The sequence below is a fragment of the Papaver somniferum genome, chromosome 9, assembly GCF_003573695.1.
Source record: "Papaver somniferum cultivar HN1 chromosome 9, ASM357369v1, whole genome shotgun sequence".
Lineage (NCBI taxonomy): Eukaryota > Viridiplantae > Streptophyta > Magnoliopsida > Ranunculales > Papaveraceae > Papaver > Papaver somniferum.
Window position 1 is genome coordinate 113260030 of NC_039366.1, and position 17043 is coordinate 113277072.

A 17043-nucleotide genomic window follows, 5' to 3' on the forward strand; every position below is an offset into this window, starting at 1 on the left:
TGTATTGCAATTTAGTTACTATTGTGATACAAAAAGTCTGTATTTTATTATGTTTTTCAATGATGTATCTTAGCATGATGTATACGATCTTTCTATATCAATGAAATTGAGAGGATCACCTCTTTCTATACAAGAGATAATGTTTTTTCTCGAATTTACTTTCCTTAATTTAGAAATCAACAACAAGTCATCTCTTGTATTACCTCCGGTGTCCCAAAATTACTGTCAAATGTTAATTTCAACATGTGCTGCATATTAGGTCGTTCATATCCACATTTACGGCATTTGAATCCTAACGTCATCCTCAAACCAAATCTCCAGTAATAGGTTTCTTTTGTAAGGCGGTTAGGCCTATGGACTTCCAGATGGTATCAGTACCAGAGCAGCCCGATTAAAGCTCAAACAGACCTAAAGACCCACATTGTCTGAGCCGGAATCGATTCTACTCCTGAATGACCAGCTAGCTAGTAGTACAGATCTATAAATACCGAATAAACTCAGAGAGCAATTCAAAGAAGAGATATCAGATATACCACAAACAAACCCTAGGGGAAGTGTCTTTCTCGTAACGCAATTTATTTTATAATTTGTACGTTCTTATTGAGCAATCCTTTTAATTCTTGTTAATTTTTTCTTTGTTTCGCAGCTTGATTAACCAAGGATGGCTGACAAATCAAACAAACGGAAAAGGGTCGAAGATGAGGATCATTAGATGTTTACATGACTTCTATGGTGCTGCCAGAGATTGAAAAATTGAAGAATACAGTATCTGATTCCTCCTTTTCTTCCAAAATCGACGACAAATATGACGAAGAAGAAGATGATGATGTTGATTATGATGACGATCGTGTAGAGAACAAAAAGAAAAAAGTGGATAAACCATCTGCGCTTGTTATTGATCACTCAAAGGTGGAATACCCTTCCTTCCGAAAGAACTTTTACATCCAAGTAAAAGAGATATCAAGTATGTCTCCGCAGGAAGTCATTAATCTAAGAAAAGAACTTGAATTGAAGTTACATGGAAAGGATGTGCCGAATGCAGGTGATAAAGGAGAAACTGGGATATGAAAAGCCAATGTCAATCCAAGCTCAAGCATTGCCTATTATTATGAGTGGTCGTGACTGCATAGGTGTTGCTAAAACAGGCTCGGGTAAAACGCTAGCTTTTGCTCTACCAATGTTGAGGCATATTCAAGCTCAACCAGCTGTTGTTCCGGGGAGAGATGGGCCAATTTCGCTTATTATTGCGCCTACTAGAGAATTAGTGCAGCAGATTCACAAGGATATCATGAAGTTTGCTCAAGTAATGGGTATCCGGTCTGTTCCAGTTTATGGAGGCTCACAAACCAACAAACAGATCAATGCCTTAAAGAATGGAACCGAGATTGTCATTTGCATTCCGGGTAGGATGATCGACTTTCTATGTAAAAATAATGGGAGAATGATAAACCTTCGCAGGGTTACTTATCTTGTTTTAGATGAGGCTGATAGAATGTTTGACATGGGTTTTGGACCTCAAATAACTCACATTGTTCGAAGTACACAACCTGATCGCCAGACTGTGCTCTTCTCTGCCACATTTCCCCGCAGAGTTGAGCAACTGGCACGCCAGATACTGACAAAGCCCGTTGAGATACAGGTAGGAGGAAGGAACGTAGTGAACAAGGATATAAGCCAGTTGGTTGAGGTGAGACCAGAGAGTGAAAGGTTCCTGAGGTTATTGGAGCTACTTGGAGAATGGTACAAGAAGGGTAAGATTTTGATTTTTGTTCAGTCGCAAGCTACATGTGATTCTTTGTTGAAGAATCTATTTAGCCATGGATATGCTTGCCTCTCACTTCATGGAGCCAAGGACCAGATGGATCGTGAGTCGGCAATTTCAGATTTCAGGAATGATGTCTGTAAGATAATGATTGCAACAAGCATTGCTGCTAGGGGATTAGATGTGAAGGAGCTTGAACTGGTCATCAACTTTCATGTCCCAAACCACTATGAAGACTACATCCATCGTGTTGGGAGGACAGGTAGAGCTGGAAGGGAAGGTTGTGCCATTACATTCATTTCAGAGGATGAGGCTAGATATGCGCCGGATCTTGTGAAGGCCTTGGAACTGTCTGCACAAGCTGTTCCGGAAGACCTTAGAGCTCTCGCTGATGGATTCATGGCTAAAGTTAATCAGGGACTTGAACAAGCGCATGGGACTGGTTATGGTGGAACTGGGTTTAAATTCAATGGAGAGGAGGATGAAGCCAAAAAGGCTGAAAAGAAAGCATTGGCAAGAGGACACGGGCTTGGGGAAGAAGATTGTTCTGATTCCGATTTCGAATCTGGTGATGAATCTACCCAGGAGGCTAGCTTAGTGCCAGAACCTTGTGATCTTAAACCTGGTGTGCCTTCAGTGGTGCACCCTCCTGCTTTCCTACCAAATGGGGCAGCTCATTTAGCAGCACTAAAAGCTGCTGCTAGACAAAACCTAGAAAAGATTCTGCGCAATGTCATGCCCGAACGCTACACAGCAGAGTTCTAAATTAATGATTCCTCCACCAAAACCAGCACCATCACCTCTGTTACCTCCGCAACCGCTATCAACAGATCTATTAAAGTTAATAAGTTTTGTTGTTGTGAAATCTAAACTGAGAGATTGAAGAACGAAATATGAAATTAGGGTTCCTAAGATGAAATTAAGATTGGGATCGAGTTAGATTAGCAAAGAAGATGAAGTTTCTGTTTAATTTGGATGACATTTGGTGATGGGAATTATTGGTGTTATTTTTAATGGAGGTTTGAATCTGTGTTCGAGATCGAGTTCAATATGTTGATGGTGTTCCAGGTATAGCAATTGTCCTTTCATTAACCTATTTACTTCAGTTTTTATTGGATCAACTACTGTTGTTAATCCCGTTTATTGGATCAACTCCTATTGTTGATCCAATTTTTATTGGATCAGCTACTTTTTTAGGTTGGTGGTAATGACTGTATTATAATTGTATTTGTGTTGGATGTTTTTGATGGTGGTGGAAGGTATAGTTGTGGTGGTTGTTTAAGTTTTGCGGCGGTGGTGGTGGATGTTAGGGCAGTGATAAATGTTGCTTAGAATGGTGTTTATGTTTTTATGGGATTAATTGTTGTTGTTGATCCATTTTATGGGATAACTCTCGTTGTTGACCCAATTTTTTATGGGATCAACTATGGTTGTTGATCCATCTATGGGATCAACTCCTGTTGTTGACCCAATTTTTTATGGGATCAACTATTGTTGTTGATCCTGGGATCAACTATTATTGTTGATCCTTTCAACTCCTATTGTTGACGATATTTCCTTGCATAAGTATAATCATGCTTATAGCTTAAACCATGTTTTGTGATTTAAATCATGTAAATTTCTTCCAATGTTGAACTTGTGGTGCAATGGTAGCATGACTGACTCCATGTCAGATGATGCGTGTTCGACTCACGCCAAGTTCACTACATTTACATGGATCAACTTTCATTGTTGATCAAATTTAGTGGATCAACTACCATTGTTGATCCACTAAATTGGATCAACTTCCACTGTCGATCTTTTTTTTTTGGATCAAGTATCGTTGTTGATCCCCTAAACTGGATCAACTTCTACTGTTGGTTCTATTTTTATTTGGATCAACTACTGCTGTTGATACAAAAATATCTAAACTAGTGGTAGCGGCGGCGCTGACGGTGGCGACAGCGGCGGCGAACTAGTGGTGGTGGCAGCGACGGACTAGTGGTGGTGGAGGTCTGTTGGTGGTGTAATGGTGATGGTGAAGGAGTGGTGGTGGGATATTAGTGGCGGTGGTGGTTGGTAGGTGGTGTTTGTTGAACCGTGGTGGTGGAATGGTAGTTGAATTTTGGTGGTTCTAGTGGTGGTGGTGAAGTGGTAGTGGAAAAAATTTGTTTCATTTTGAAATAAAGAAAAATATTATATGGATGGGGATATTAAGGTAATCTAATTTTAAATAGATAAGGTTATTAAAAAGTATGAACATATTTATTGTTGTATAAGGATATATTCATTCCATACAAAGTGGCGGAGAAGCCAATTTCCGCACCACTATTTGCTCTCTTTTCCTTTCTAAGCGCATTGCTCACATGTAGCCTTACCCACCAACAGTGCCTTAACTTGACACCGGGTTCGGTTTTCAGCAAGTTCTGAAGTTATGAATTTCCAAGTTGGTTTAGCACAAGTGCTCTCAGTTGAAACAAAAACGGTAGCTCATGTATGAATATTAGAACAATTGAAGTAGGGGATTAGACAGTCTTTTGATTAAAAGGGAGGCATTCGACTTTTACTATTTGTAACCGTGACAATCAATTTCTTTGTTTCATGACAACCTTTTACCAATGGATGCATATATAATACGCCAAAGAGTTTTGCAGCCAATTATTGCATTATTTATAAAGGGGATACCAGTCCTACTAAATGCTGATACTATTTCAACGATCCAACGGACGGGATCGGTGGGACTTTTTTGTCCTATATGAAACGGTATCAACACTTAGTAGAACCGGTATCCCCTTTATAAATCATGAATTATTGACTGAGCCTTTTATTTCAATAACAAAAGTACAGGCAATTCCAGCTATCTAGCTTGAAATTCTTCTGGTAACATCTAACTGTAAAACTTAGTTTTTTTATTACTGGGGACAGAAACTCACAAAAATATAACAGTAGTTCGGTGCCAGAATTGTATGCAAGTAAAATCTGACTGTAAAATCCAACTTTCTAACGGCGTTTCCAGTTTCTTACTGCTACCAGAGAAAAAAAAAGTGACCTGCAGTTCGGTCTTAGTGGTTATCTATTAGGTTTTAGGGGTAATAAAAATTTGAGAAAATGTAAAATCCCTTGAAAACCAATTAGAGGAATGCAATGCACACCTAAACTAAAACAGGGTGCACAAATTTGGACTCATTTTAGATCAAGGCAGTTGAGTACGTGTAAAATGATGCACGCCGTAGGGGTTTATGATTCAAAATTAAACCTATCGACAAATGCATCTAGTGTATTTCACTGTTTTGTTATCCAAACACGTTTACACGTGATTCCCGTAAAAACTTACAGCTATCAATACTTCACTGGCTTTTCTCAATTTTGACTCTACATGATGTTGAAAGAAATACATTCCCTTTCAATTAAGACAAACCACAACCATTGTTCTTCACAGAAGAAAAAAGAAAATTAGAACATTCGGTAAAAGTTAAAATCGACCCAAAGAAAAATTACTCCCGTATACATTTTCTTCTTTTCTCTATTTCCAAAATTCCACTCAGTTTAATCATCACTAACGAAGAAGCTCACATATTTTGATACCAGCGCCAAGGAGAGAGAGACAGAGAACCAAAATCTATATTTACAGTACAGTATCGTATCTAACCCATATTGAAGACAATTTACAACAATTGAAATGAATAAAATATGAATCCCACTCACCATAATAACGAAGGGTATCCATCCGCGTTACACAGGCAGAAACTTTGACCGGACACCTGAAGAAAATGTACAAAATATTCTTTTGATTAGACGTTTAATCTGACAGACACAAAAAGGTGACTATCTTACACAAAAAACATAGTATATCATAATATGACAGACACAAAAAGGGGATTATCTTCGACAAAAGCACAGGCCACAGGTCACAATATATTTTCATCATGTAACCCTCAATTATAACCAAAACATGATAACCTTGCTAAACAATTACATTAAAATGTTAGATAAACAAAGGAATTGACCGAAGTATGAAGAATGGGAAGAGAGGAACTTACAGTCATTAATATCCACCTTGGAAAAAAATAACTCGCTGGAAAACAATGACCATTGAGTATAAAGAATGAATTTGGAGGCTTGTACTGGTTACTGCCTCTTCAAAGCCTTTTCTAATTGTGCATATGCCACTGGATGCATTTTGCTGATTGCAGCATTGAAAGATGTCTCCCCGTGGATTGAGGCGCACGTTTGGAGGTTTTCTCTCACAGAATTTTCCAGAGATAGTTGTTTGATAGGATCTGAAGCTTTAATCTGAAAAACATAGTTTTGTTGCAACTGCCTTTATTTTTTCCAATCCTTCATCTAACTTTGGAGGACAAGAGTCAAAGAAAAGAGTGATTACCTGTCTCTTCCTAAAATCTTTACTTGGAACCGTAACCTCAAGTAGAGCCTCAGAACCATTCATGTTATCACCACTAACATCAAGAAAATGAATAATAACAAAAATATTAACCACACACCACAATCAGAAAAGAACAGGACAGCACATATATCCACCCAAAACAGTAAAATATAGGGATATGATGAGGACGGAGACCCTTACCTAGATTCTTCGTCATTTAAGTCATCACCTACTACAACACTTGTACAGACACTACATCAACAAATAAAAAGTTTAGATCACAATAACATCCAAATCTATATTGTGAATGCAACAAGAGCATGAGTTGTAACAGTGATACCTTAGTATCTGATCAAGTTTATCGAGGACTTGAGGTACTCTTAAAGATAAAATAATAGCAAGAGCTAAACCAAAAGCTTTCCTCTGGATGGATGTCACACTGTCAACCTGTTGTTCCACCATCAAAGACCACATTAAGACTTGAATAGTTTTGGAGAGAAAGAATAGAAACAGATTAAACGTAAAAAATACTGAATTTGCATTATTTGTGCCATTGCAACAAAACAGATGAATATGAATCAGAATATCAGGCCAATTGCTTGTCCGTCCAATACCTTTTCAATCCATATGTCAACCAAGCAAAGAAGTACATTGTCCTCGATTGAAATGCTAGCTTGTTGGAGAGCCAAAAATAGGGATGGATCTGATGTTAAGTGAGCAAGGTAATTGGTATTGGTTACCAATATCCTCGCGAGAATGGCTGCAGAATAAGACTTCACAGCTGCTTTAGAAGGATCACGCTCATCGCCCCCACTTAGGCATATTATGATTAATTTCTAAGACCATCCAAAACAAAACAAAAAAGGGTCAGCTAAAGCAACCACCTTTTACAAATAAAAAAATATTAACCAGCTCCATAGACAGAGAGGAAGGCCCTATATATCAATAAGAAAAAACCCCAGGTACCTGAAGCGTACTACCAATCAATGGAGGGGCTTCGATTGGAAAGCACTGCACAGTAGCATACAAATCTGTTATTCTTAACATAATACTCAAAAAAAAGACACGTTTATATTCATATGAAGTTATGTCGTTTACGGAAAATACAGGAAGGTTAGTTGCTCGTGCAACGGAAAAATAGCCTAATTTGAACTCTAAAATGATGAGTATGTAGTTGGAAGTACCTGTATTAAGATTTCAATGACTGGAAGCGTTGAGATCAGTCCTCTATCGTTTACATTACCAACAACTGCATCAAGAAGTTTAGCCACCGTTGAAGCATGCATGCTTAAGAACTCCGTTCCACCTAAAATTATATAACCCTCGATGATATTGACTGCAACCTGAAATTCATAAACCAAGTATTAATTCTCCAAGAACAGTATTGAAACTTGAGACTTGATGAGCCTCCGAATTGACGTCTAAGGTTTCAGCTTTCTCAAATCGAAAAGTCTCATCAAATGCTCCAGTCATTTTTGTTGTAAAATGATATTGGACCAATTAGGATATCTTTTTGACTTTCTTATTTTCCATGTAAGATAAAAACCATAATCTTAAGCTGGCATAACTCGTGGGACGGAGGGAGGGAATACAGCAACCTTATCGAAGCACATTCGTAGCAACAGCTTGAAATAAAAATATTCTCTAACAAATAAATCACAAGGGTTTCACATTCTGATATAACTAAGCAAGAGTACACGAAACAAAATTTTATGTGTTAGCGGAAAGCCTGACCTGCAGGTGATCAAAGCTTCTTTCCATGATTTCCACCAGGTAAGGGAAGAATCCCAATAGTTGTGGCACCATTGAGGGAGCATTACAAAGTGTCGCTTCCCATAGCTGCACACAGTTTACTGCTCGTCTTAGTAAAATAAACATCCAGATGAAGTAAAAATATACAACCAAAGGATAAATGCATAGCTTACCAGCACACTATCTTCCAGGAGATTGAGTTCGTCAGGGCTATTAACATCAATACCCTTCTGCAGGATCGGCAATAGCATGTTATAGCACATGGGTGATTGATAACCAAGTGCAACCACAAAATTCTTTAGCGCAACAAGCAGTTGAATCTGTAGCAGGCTTTCACCGGTAGATTCCTCCCAGATCTAACAAATGGATACAGGAACCGTTATTCTAGTATAACCATATAGGAAATATAAACTAGATCAATACACCAAAATGACTTTCTGCATGAATTATTATTCTAGTGCTTAGAGAACACTCCTAATGCTGCAGAATGGTCCAACGACTTCAACCATATCTGGAATCATTACATACAAAGGGGAGATTTCACTTTTAGTTCTATACATTAGATCTCTCATTACTACCACAATTGTAATCACCATTGCAACTTTACTTTCTATTTCGAACCCAGAAAATTGTTTGTCAATGAATTTGAAGGCGTTCACATGAAATAACTATGTTGGAAGACAGAATAATGAGGAAGAAGGGTAAGAATCTAAGACGGATGCAGAACCATAAGTTTAAGGCTACTAACAGCAGAACTGATAAGATTATGGCATGAACAGAAGTTTACATAAGATTGAACATTGAAAATGACTTTACGGATCTAACACGGAGTATGTTTAAGCACAGGATGTAAAACCAGAATACATATGTTGAAAAGAGAAGGGGTTCTTATAAACACTATAGTCCAACACCTGTCAAAATTACTATGTCAGAATCCAAGTCCACTACTTGTAGGGCCAAATCCAAAATAAACTTGAACGAAGAGTAGGAAAACACTGAGACCTAGAAATGCCTAAAGGGACCTTTAACAGTGTTTTGTCTCAAATTCATCATATCCGATAGAGTGACATCTCGATAATCTCAATATGAACTTCAAACTAATATTCGATGCACACATACTGTCGCCAATTACTTCTATAACCAAAGAGATTATTACTGCAATATATAGAATGTCTACTTGCTTCCTAACTTCTTCATCCTTCCACAAAAAACATTCATACACATCAAAGTATCAAATTGTACCTTCTGAAAGAACTCCACCAGCCTGTTTGCAAATGGATTGATTCCGTTAACATGTGCAATAAGCACAGAAATCAGATTCAAAACCTGAACCTGGAAACAGAGCAAGAAAGAATTTTCAGAAGAGCCATATCAAGGAGGGTAAGACAACAGAAGAGTAGATGGATAGAAACAATCTGGTTCAAGAAAAACAAACATTTAACTACAGATAATCCTAACATTAAGGAATCAATTGTGTGTTTCTTTAACAATTAAGGTTGAACTGGAAGATACAATGTGAATTGTAGATGTCTACGGCTCTATAACAACCCAATCATATGCGTGTAATCAACTATTAAGCAGGACATTGTTGTTGGTCATTGCCAAGAAGATGGACAATGTATGAATACTGATACAGCCATCAGCTCATTGTGAATATGACACTTGTTTACTGAAATTCGGGACATACTGAGATGTGGTGGCAATCCACCAAAGCTAATACTGATATACGCCACGGTAAAGAATGTGATCAACATTTAAGTTCCCTGTCATGATTTTTTTTAACTCACAATTTCCAAATCCATGGTAGACAGTGTTCTTTCCTAAAAAAACAATAAGATTGGCATTTTTATTTGAGATTATGAAAAACTAATTAAAAGATCACTAAGCAGTATCCATAGTTAGATATCGTATTAGAAGTTTAGAACATATTAAGCATATAGAAGAAACCCCATTAGGCATTATGAATTATGAACAATTTATTGCAGATGAACTAAGCCAGATAAATAATTGAAGACGGTCAAACTGGGTACAGATGAAGCATGTGAGTCAAGGATTCTTGGATAACATTTCTAATTAGCAATGTAAGAAGAACCTACCTTCGAGTCAAACTCCTGCACTTCATCTATCAGATTAAAGCATAAACCCCAACATGTTGGAAGCAGATCAGTAAAATCACGTTCAGAGAAATTTGAATCCTCGATAAGAAAATTCAAGGACCTACACGCTGCCAGCTGAAAGAAGGACATGGAGAATCTGGTTACGCAGTAGAAAATGCAGAGCACATCTAAAAGGGACACTATAAAGCTATTTTAATGTTGCACTACGTAACCAATCCAATATTTTGAGAGAAAAAGAATGTGAGACTGTACCCTAACAGCCAAGTCTTTGTCCTGAAGCAATCTGATCAAAGCACAGTAAACTGGTCTTTTGGTGTCATCTTTAATCTGCCATAAAAAAACTGAACCTATCAGAGACTGAAGAATGTTGCATTCTCATAATCACCATCATACAATAGTCAACTAAGAACCTTCTGAAGAAGAGAAGAAACATTAATTTTTGCATCAGATAAATATGAAAGAACCTCAATATCAGAAGATCCTTAACATCAACACAAATCTCACTTAAGCCCAATATACATTGTTATCTAAATGAGGTACAAATCCATGAAGTTTGTGATGACACGTCAAGTTATCACTGTAACTGACTGATGTATATTGATAGAAAGACATAAGGATGCTTTGTGGAGAAAACAAGATTCAATTGATCAATATTTAGTACTAACCAAGTTATGCCAAACTAATTGACCCCTCCATTAATTTTCTTAACAGAAAATAGTAATCTTGGACTGCCTTCTTGATTTTAAATTTATAAATTAGGATTCATTCAGTAAGAGAATCAAACTAAAGCAAGATATATTCCAATTTGTATAATTATACCTATAAAATTCTCATTTCTAACATTCTATGCCACTACCAACTGGGACAGTTTTCAACCTATTTATGGTCAATTCGGTTAGCTTAGTCCGCAAATGATTAGTTGTTTTAGCACTTAATAGCAGGCTCCTACATATTTAAAGCTCAAAATATGCTGCGACTGTTGAAACAATCCAATATCTGATTCACAGCCTGTAACTTAAACCTAAGTCCAACTCCAGCTGAATTCACATCCACATGAGCTACAATTCACTCGCCTCACCTTATTGCATGACAAACCACAATCACAAAGTTTCTAGCCAAATGTAATCAAAGCAGTCTGGAATTAGCAAAATCGTTCTGCAGTTTTTCACCTATTTCCAAAACAGTACCTGTGGTTACTTTCTTAGTGTCTTAGTTTTGGCAAGCAATTCAAATCTTGTTGCTAATTTGCAAACCAAATAAGTCCGCAGAGGTGCAACAAAAGGTGGCTAATAGCAAACACCATAATGAATAAGTACCAGAAGGCAGAAGCGAAACCAAAGCAATTTGAGAGACAACAGAACTGAGAGAAACATCCTACCTCTGAAACCCATTGCCCCAGAATCAGGGCTACTTTTCGGCGTATAATGCGCATATTTGGATGGTCAGTTGTGAGTTCGAGGGACAAAGCACCATTGAACCTGCAAACAACATTTCATTAATAAACTCCTCAACACTCCGAAGCTGTTCCAGATTTAAAAGTGAGAGCAGGCCATGTTAGCGATGTACTACAAAGTACAATATCATTTCATGAGAACTGGAGGAAACCAGAGGATGCAGAATGAACACAATTAAAAAAGACAAATTGAAGCAAGTAACAATGTGCTGAGAAGCGTCAAGGGGAGTGACGTTGATGTATTCCACTTCTTGTTAAAACCATGGACCTTAATATATTTTACTCGTTCGCAATTTGAGCTTCTACAGTTATTGGTTACCAGAATGATACGTACAACATCCAGGTCATATAAATTCTGAAAGCGTGGACATCCGAACAAGAACTAATTCTAGAAGGCTATAACTACACAAAATATGTCAAGAAACATCATCACCAACAGGTTGTTCTCCACTAAATAAATCTTAGGTTAACTATATTGTTTGTTTCATCCAGTTGGTGCATCAGACGATAAAACAAAAGAATCTCATTTCAAGTTTTTCACAGCAATTTATAACAATCTGAACCAGTCAAGACAATAACTAATAATTAAAAAAATAAAACAAGAGATTCTACCAGTCTTTGAAATTCAGATAATTTGAGAGCTCATAGTATACATGTCCAGCAGCACCATAAGCAGCATCCTTAAGAAGCATTCCAGGAGTGATCGAAGTTTCTGAAGCTGAACAGCCATTCATTGCTTCTTGAAGTATGGAAACAACTACAGGACCTAAGAGCTGAACAAAAAAAAGGTCAAGGCAAAATGTACATCGAAATCACCCTAACATAAATCATTGGTAGAAACCTGCAAAGAGCTGAACATGGAGAAAATTATATGTCAGTTACCTGGCTATGATTTTCGAACAATACAATATATAGAGCTTCTGCACATGGCCTTAGTTTTTCAGTCCACTGAATCATATCTTGCTCATGATGGAAGGATTCAGGGTTCTGATACCAATCATCTAAATCAGTTGCGGTGAATACAAAATACCTGTTAAAAAGGTAATAACACGGAACATGTGTCAGCAAAATACTATGAAATCTTGTCACCAAACTGAAGGAAATAAATCATTGATATATGAAATGTCTGAAGGCAAGTGAGTTCAATAACTTGGAAAACAGATAAATAGATAGAAAAGACATCTATGCCAAAAGAAAATTTGAACATATATTACCTCCTTATCAATACATTACACAACAGGATTACACGATCACTAGGCAATAGAGAGGAAAGAACTTCCACAACTGCACCAGAAATGTTTTTCTTCAACTGCTCCAGTGAATTCGCACTCTCATTTATCACACGCCCAGTGAGGATGGGCTTGTATTCTTTACATTCCAATATCGCTTTCACCATGACCATGCACTGAATCAGAAATTCCTCAAAGGATCCTAACTCTGGCTCAGGATTTGTAATTCTATTCAAACAGAAGTCCATCACAGGTGGAAGAACACATTTATCACCAAAGGAGTAAGGGTGTTTGCTCTGTAGCGTGACTAAAACTTTCATCAATTTCGTGCAGGCTCTCTTAGTGAAGTTGTGAAACTTATCATGTTTACCCTGAAAAGATGAATCTGCATAACCCGGGACAGGTATTAGCATATTATCTAAGAGAGAAGGATTTCAATCTGCATGCTCTCTTCAGGTATTAGCAATTTAATGAAAACTGAAAAGCTGAATGGCATCTCCTAGTGATTTTTACTCATACGAAGATATATGTTGATCAGCCTAAGGCCTAACTGCTGAATTAAGAAAATACTAAAACCAGCTTCTCTCTAAGATAGCAAGACAAACTACATGTTTCACAAGAAATTATTAGGCTCCTGCATTATTCACACAGAGAGAAAAAACAAAAATTAATATATTATAGGAAAATCTTACAATATGGAAGAAGTGACTGAATAGCATTCAAGAGAACAGGACAGACTTCCTTGACCGGCCGCACCTCCTAAAAATAGATGCAGCAGGAGGATGTCAGCGAATCATTGCTACAGAAATTTTTATGATAAAAATCAGAAGGAGCGCAGTGGTTAGCCCTAATACCTGGAATGATTTTGTATCACTCTGAAATCCGGAAAGAATTAGCTGTCTTATTATCTTCAAACACAACAACCATCTCTCAGAAGTCAAATACAGATCATCTTGATGTTCCACGATATTTTGGGCAAGTGCGGAGAAACTGTTAAGTATGGTATGCATATCAGTCTGCCAAAGGTGCCAAATATACTCAAAAAATTGGGAGGATATCTGCAACAAAAACCATTCATGAACATGTTATTTGTAGATTTAACAAGAAAAAAAATTATTTTCGCGTTCGTAGAGACGATAAAACTAGTACACCTACTACTATATTTAAGGAGCATTTAAAATTAGAAGTCAACTACTGGATTAACACATCAACAGTAGAACTATATATACAGTAACATACCTGTGCAAAGTTCTTTTGGTCAGACGTGAGCCGCTTGGTTGACAACTCCTTCAAGGTTCGAAAGAGAACCATGAATATTCGGTGTGAAGTAAGAGTATCTGCCGATTGAAGTTGTTGTGCTAAAACTGTGAAGATCTCTGGCCTGAATGAATGGTTTCATCAGTGGATGTTGAGATCAACACAATATATAAAATTATAGCCAATAGGAGGCAAATACTTTGAAGGATTAGAAAGACATGGATAAACAAAGTAAAAGAAAAAAAGAACATGATTCTAATTTTTATCTTGTCTTTTTCTCTCAGAGTAACGATCATTATGTTGTCTAATACTAAGACAAATACCAACATATCATGAATCGATAGCCTCGGCCCTCGGGTATCCGTATCTCAAAAGTTTCCACGCAGTAATTTTAAGGCTATACAACAAACTAGAAAGATGACGGTGACTGAACATTTATGCACCCATATATCTGCATATGTTATGCTTCTATTCGCACTCACATGTTACAAAAATCCAACGAAATCACATTAGATAATTGCTCAAAGGAAGTCCTCGCACTACCTTAATTGCCAATATTATGTTGTGCTAATACTTCACAAGAAAGTGAAATAAAAGCTCAGCAAGCATCACCAGTTTTCAATAAGTTTGTTTTATCATGCAGTAGAGTGAATCATAATGAAGGAAAAGGAATGGAAGACTTACCAATCTTTTGGATAATCAATGCGAGCAATTTTTGAGATTAGAACAGCCAACTGAACAGCAATCTGTTTTGAACAAAACAAAAAGAAATGAATAATCAAACCCAACTAGGTTTATCTTCTATCCCAGGCTACACCAAAACACAATCACACTAAACATTGAAATTAGTATTCATTACTTGAAAGGTCTTAGAGACAGCAAAATTGAAAAGTAAACACAAATCGATAACCCTCCCATACTTTGTTTATGGAAACACACAGTTATGTAGAATGCATAGAGAACTGTTTATTTCAGCAGATGCTGGGACTAGGAAGCTCACGCATTGCGCTACCTAGCTCCAGTTGTCTTGCAATCAGCTAAGTTGTTCATTATGCACAAGTTTCCCCCTACCATTTTGCTATGTCACAACACTTAATGATATAATTTCTAGGGTAAAGTACTCAACTTCTCGACCGACAGGATATCCAACAAACTAACCATCAGGATCCCATTCTCAATCTCACATTTACAGTAGTAGAGATTCACAACCTCGAGAATGACTATAAAAGTAAACAGCATAATTACAGAATATACTTAACCATATGTATATTAAAAAAAAAAAACTGAAATAGCAAGGGATCATCCCGATATTATCTTACATATCACCTGATAATTTTCTTCCCTCATGTGTGACAACAACTTCTGTCTCAAATGTATCTTCTCTTCATTGCTTATTCCTCTGCAAGAAATTATCCTAAAGGCTTAGAACAAGGAAGACAGATACAATAGGGATGGAGAGCGATGATATATTACCAGTGTACAAAATTAAATAAACACAAACAATCTCATAATCCAAACAATATTGTTAAGCAAAAGCCTAACCAATTATTTGATCACAGATGGTCAAATTCATATATTGATTACAGTTTTGTTTCAAGTAAAAGAAGAAAAAGAAAATCGCTCATGACTTTGTAATGTTTCAGGCCTATAAGTTTGTTTCTCAAAATATATTAGGGAAAACACGGACTCTTCACACTATTTTTCATTTCGTTTCACTTTGTAAGATTGAAGAATTGTTATAGCGACGTGACAGACGGTTAATTTCACTTTCTAAAGCTTTTTCTGTAACTGCATTACTAATATATACAGCTTAAAATTGTATGAAAGGTAAAAACTAAGCTAATTTTGGTTCCTCAAAAATGCTTTCTATGATTTTTGCCAAATACATTTCCAGTGACGTAGCCATAGTAAATTTAAGTCCAAAATCTAGCGATGAACTATCAGCATTCTCAATGCATAGCGACAAATCATATCTTACTTATTATTTCGAATAATTGATAACCAATAATAGCTTAACAAATAGAATTTCAACATTGAAGTAAAAATATAAAAAAAAAAAAAAAAGATCTTCTTACGAGGAATCGCGCCTATTTCTCCAATAACGATTTATACCATTCTTAAAATACACGGAAGCCATTAAGCGAATATCAGACTGAGAAACCAGATCCTTCGCAGTAATCACTTCCTGCATTTCACACACACAATCAATCATTACGCGCAGTATCAAGAAACAAAAATCGAACTATCTTAACTAACAAAATATCAAACATTTCAAAAATTGAAAACCTAATTTTTATACAAAAAAGACGAGAACACTACCATGAGGCAAGAACAAAAACCAGGTCTACTTTCGGACTGAGAAAGAGCGGATTCGGCAGGTTTACGCAAGTTTTGATCAGAACTAAGTGAATTGGCAATCAATGAATAGATCGTAGGTAAGTCTGAAGCAGATAAAGCCATTGTTGAACTATTATTATCCATCAAAATCTCTTTCTTTAATTAAAACTTCAATCAAATCCTAGAATTATTCAATGGAATTTCGAAGATTCAATTCGAAAACCTAGAAATGCAAAACGAATGAGAAATCGCGATTATCATTCAAGAGGTTTTACAGAGATTTTGAACAGAGAGAAGGAAATAATAGAATGAAAAAGGGTAATAGAATAAAATTATTTTTGGGTTATTTTTCTTTTTATATAAGGGTCGATTCTATTGAGAAATTAGGACTCTACTTAACTTATAAGCAGCGAGAGAGAACGTGATAAAAGAAAAGAGAGAGGGGGTTGGGCGATTTTGAGTCTAGCAGCGAGGGTAGGAGTAATACAGACCGTCAGATTATCTTGTGTCGAACAAGGGTTTTCTTTTATCTACTCCGTGTGATGATTTGTACGAAGATGTAGGGTTATGAAAGGATATATTGGGAAGTTTGTTAGATGGTGATGTTGATTGACCAATCTTTTGTATTCGCAGTGTCTCATTGAAGTCTGGGTGTCAACGAGTTTGGTTCCACTCGGATGACACAAAACCATAGCCTATCACTTGATTGATTTCGAGTCTTATATGTGTATTTCATTTTCTAACGAGTGTGTACGTGACATTTTAATTTTCAC

At 36.7% G+C, this 17043-nt stretch overlaps 1 protein-coding gene and 1 pseudogene across 1 annotated transcript; one reads left to right on the forward strand and one right to left on the reverse strand.

Annotated features, from left to right (window-relative positions):
- Window positions 1-387: 387 nt before the first annotated feature.
- LOC113309248 lies at window positions 388-3103 on the forward strand (annotated as a pseudogene).
- Window positions 3104-5225: 2122 nt separating this feature from the next.
- Window positions 5226-16619, reverse strand: LOC113310451 (importin-11-like). The gene is made up of 24 exons (XM_026559144.1): window positions 16253-16619; window positions 16009-16118; window positions 15260-15332; window positions 14618-14679; window positions 13916-14057; window positions 13531-13734; window positions 13369-13435; window positions 12662-13061; window positions 12330-12477; window positions 12060-12220; window positions 11373-11472; window positions 10247-10321; window positions 9974-10108; window positions 9120-9209; window positions 8051-8233; window positions 7860-7964; window positions 7310-7468; window positions 7092-7136; window positions 6740-6961; window positions 6466-6572; window positions 6327-6377; window positions 6126-6198; window positions 5782-6034; window positions 5226-5502 (listed from the first exon to the last, which is right to left on the reverse strand). Exons 1-23 carry the CDS (start codon window positions 16412-16414, stop codon window positions 5870-5872), a joined length of 3039 nt encoding a protein of 1012 aa, XP_026414929.1. The 5' UTR covers window positions 16415-16619; the 3' UTR covers window positions 5226-5502; window positions 5782-5869.
- Window positions 16620-17043: the final 424 nt, after the last annotated feature.

Bases quoted from the DNA above. Each gene is read 5' to 3' on its own strand.
- LOC113310451 (XM_026559144.1), bottom strand. From the start codon at position 16,414: ATGGATAATAATAGTTCAACAATGGCTTTATCTGCTTCAGACTTACCT. The intron at 15,333-16,008 runs GTAAGAAGATCT...AATTTCTTGCAG, and splicing joins AGAAATAGGCGCGATTCCTC to AGGAATAAGCAATGAAGAGA. The intron at 10,109-10,246 runs GTACAGTCTCAC...TCCTTCTTTCAG, and splicing joins ACAAAGACTTGGCTGTTAGG to CTGGCAGCGTGTAGGTCCTT.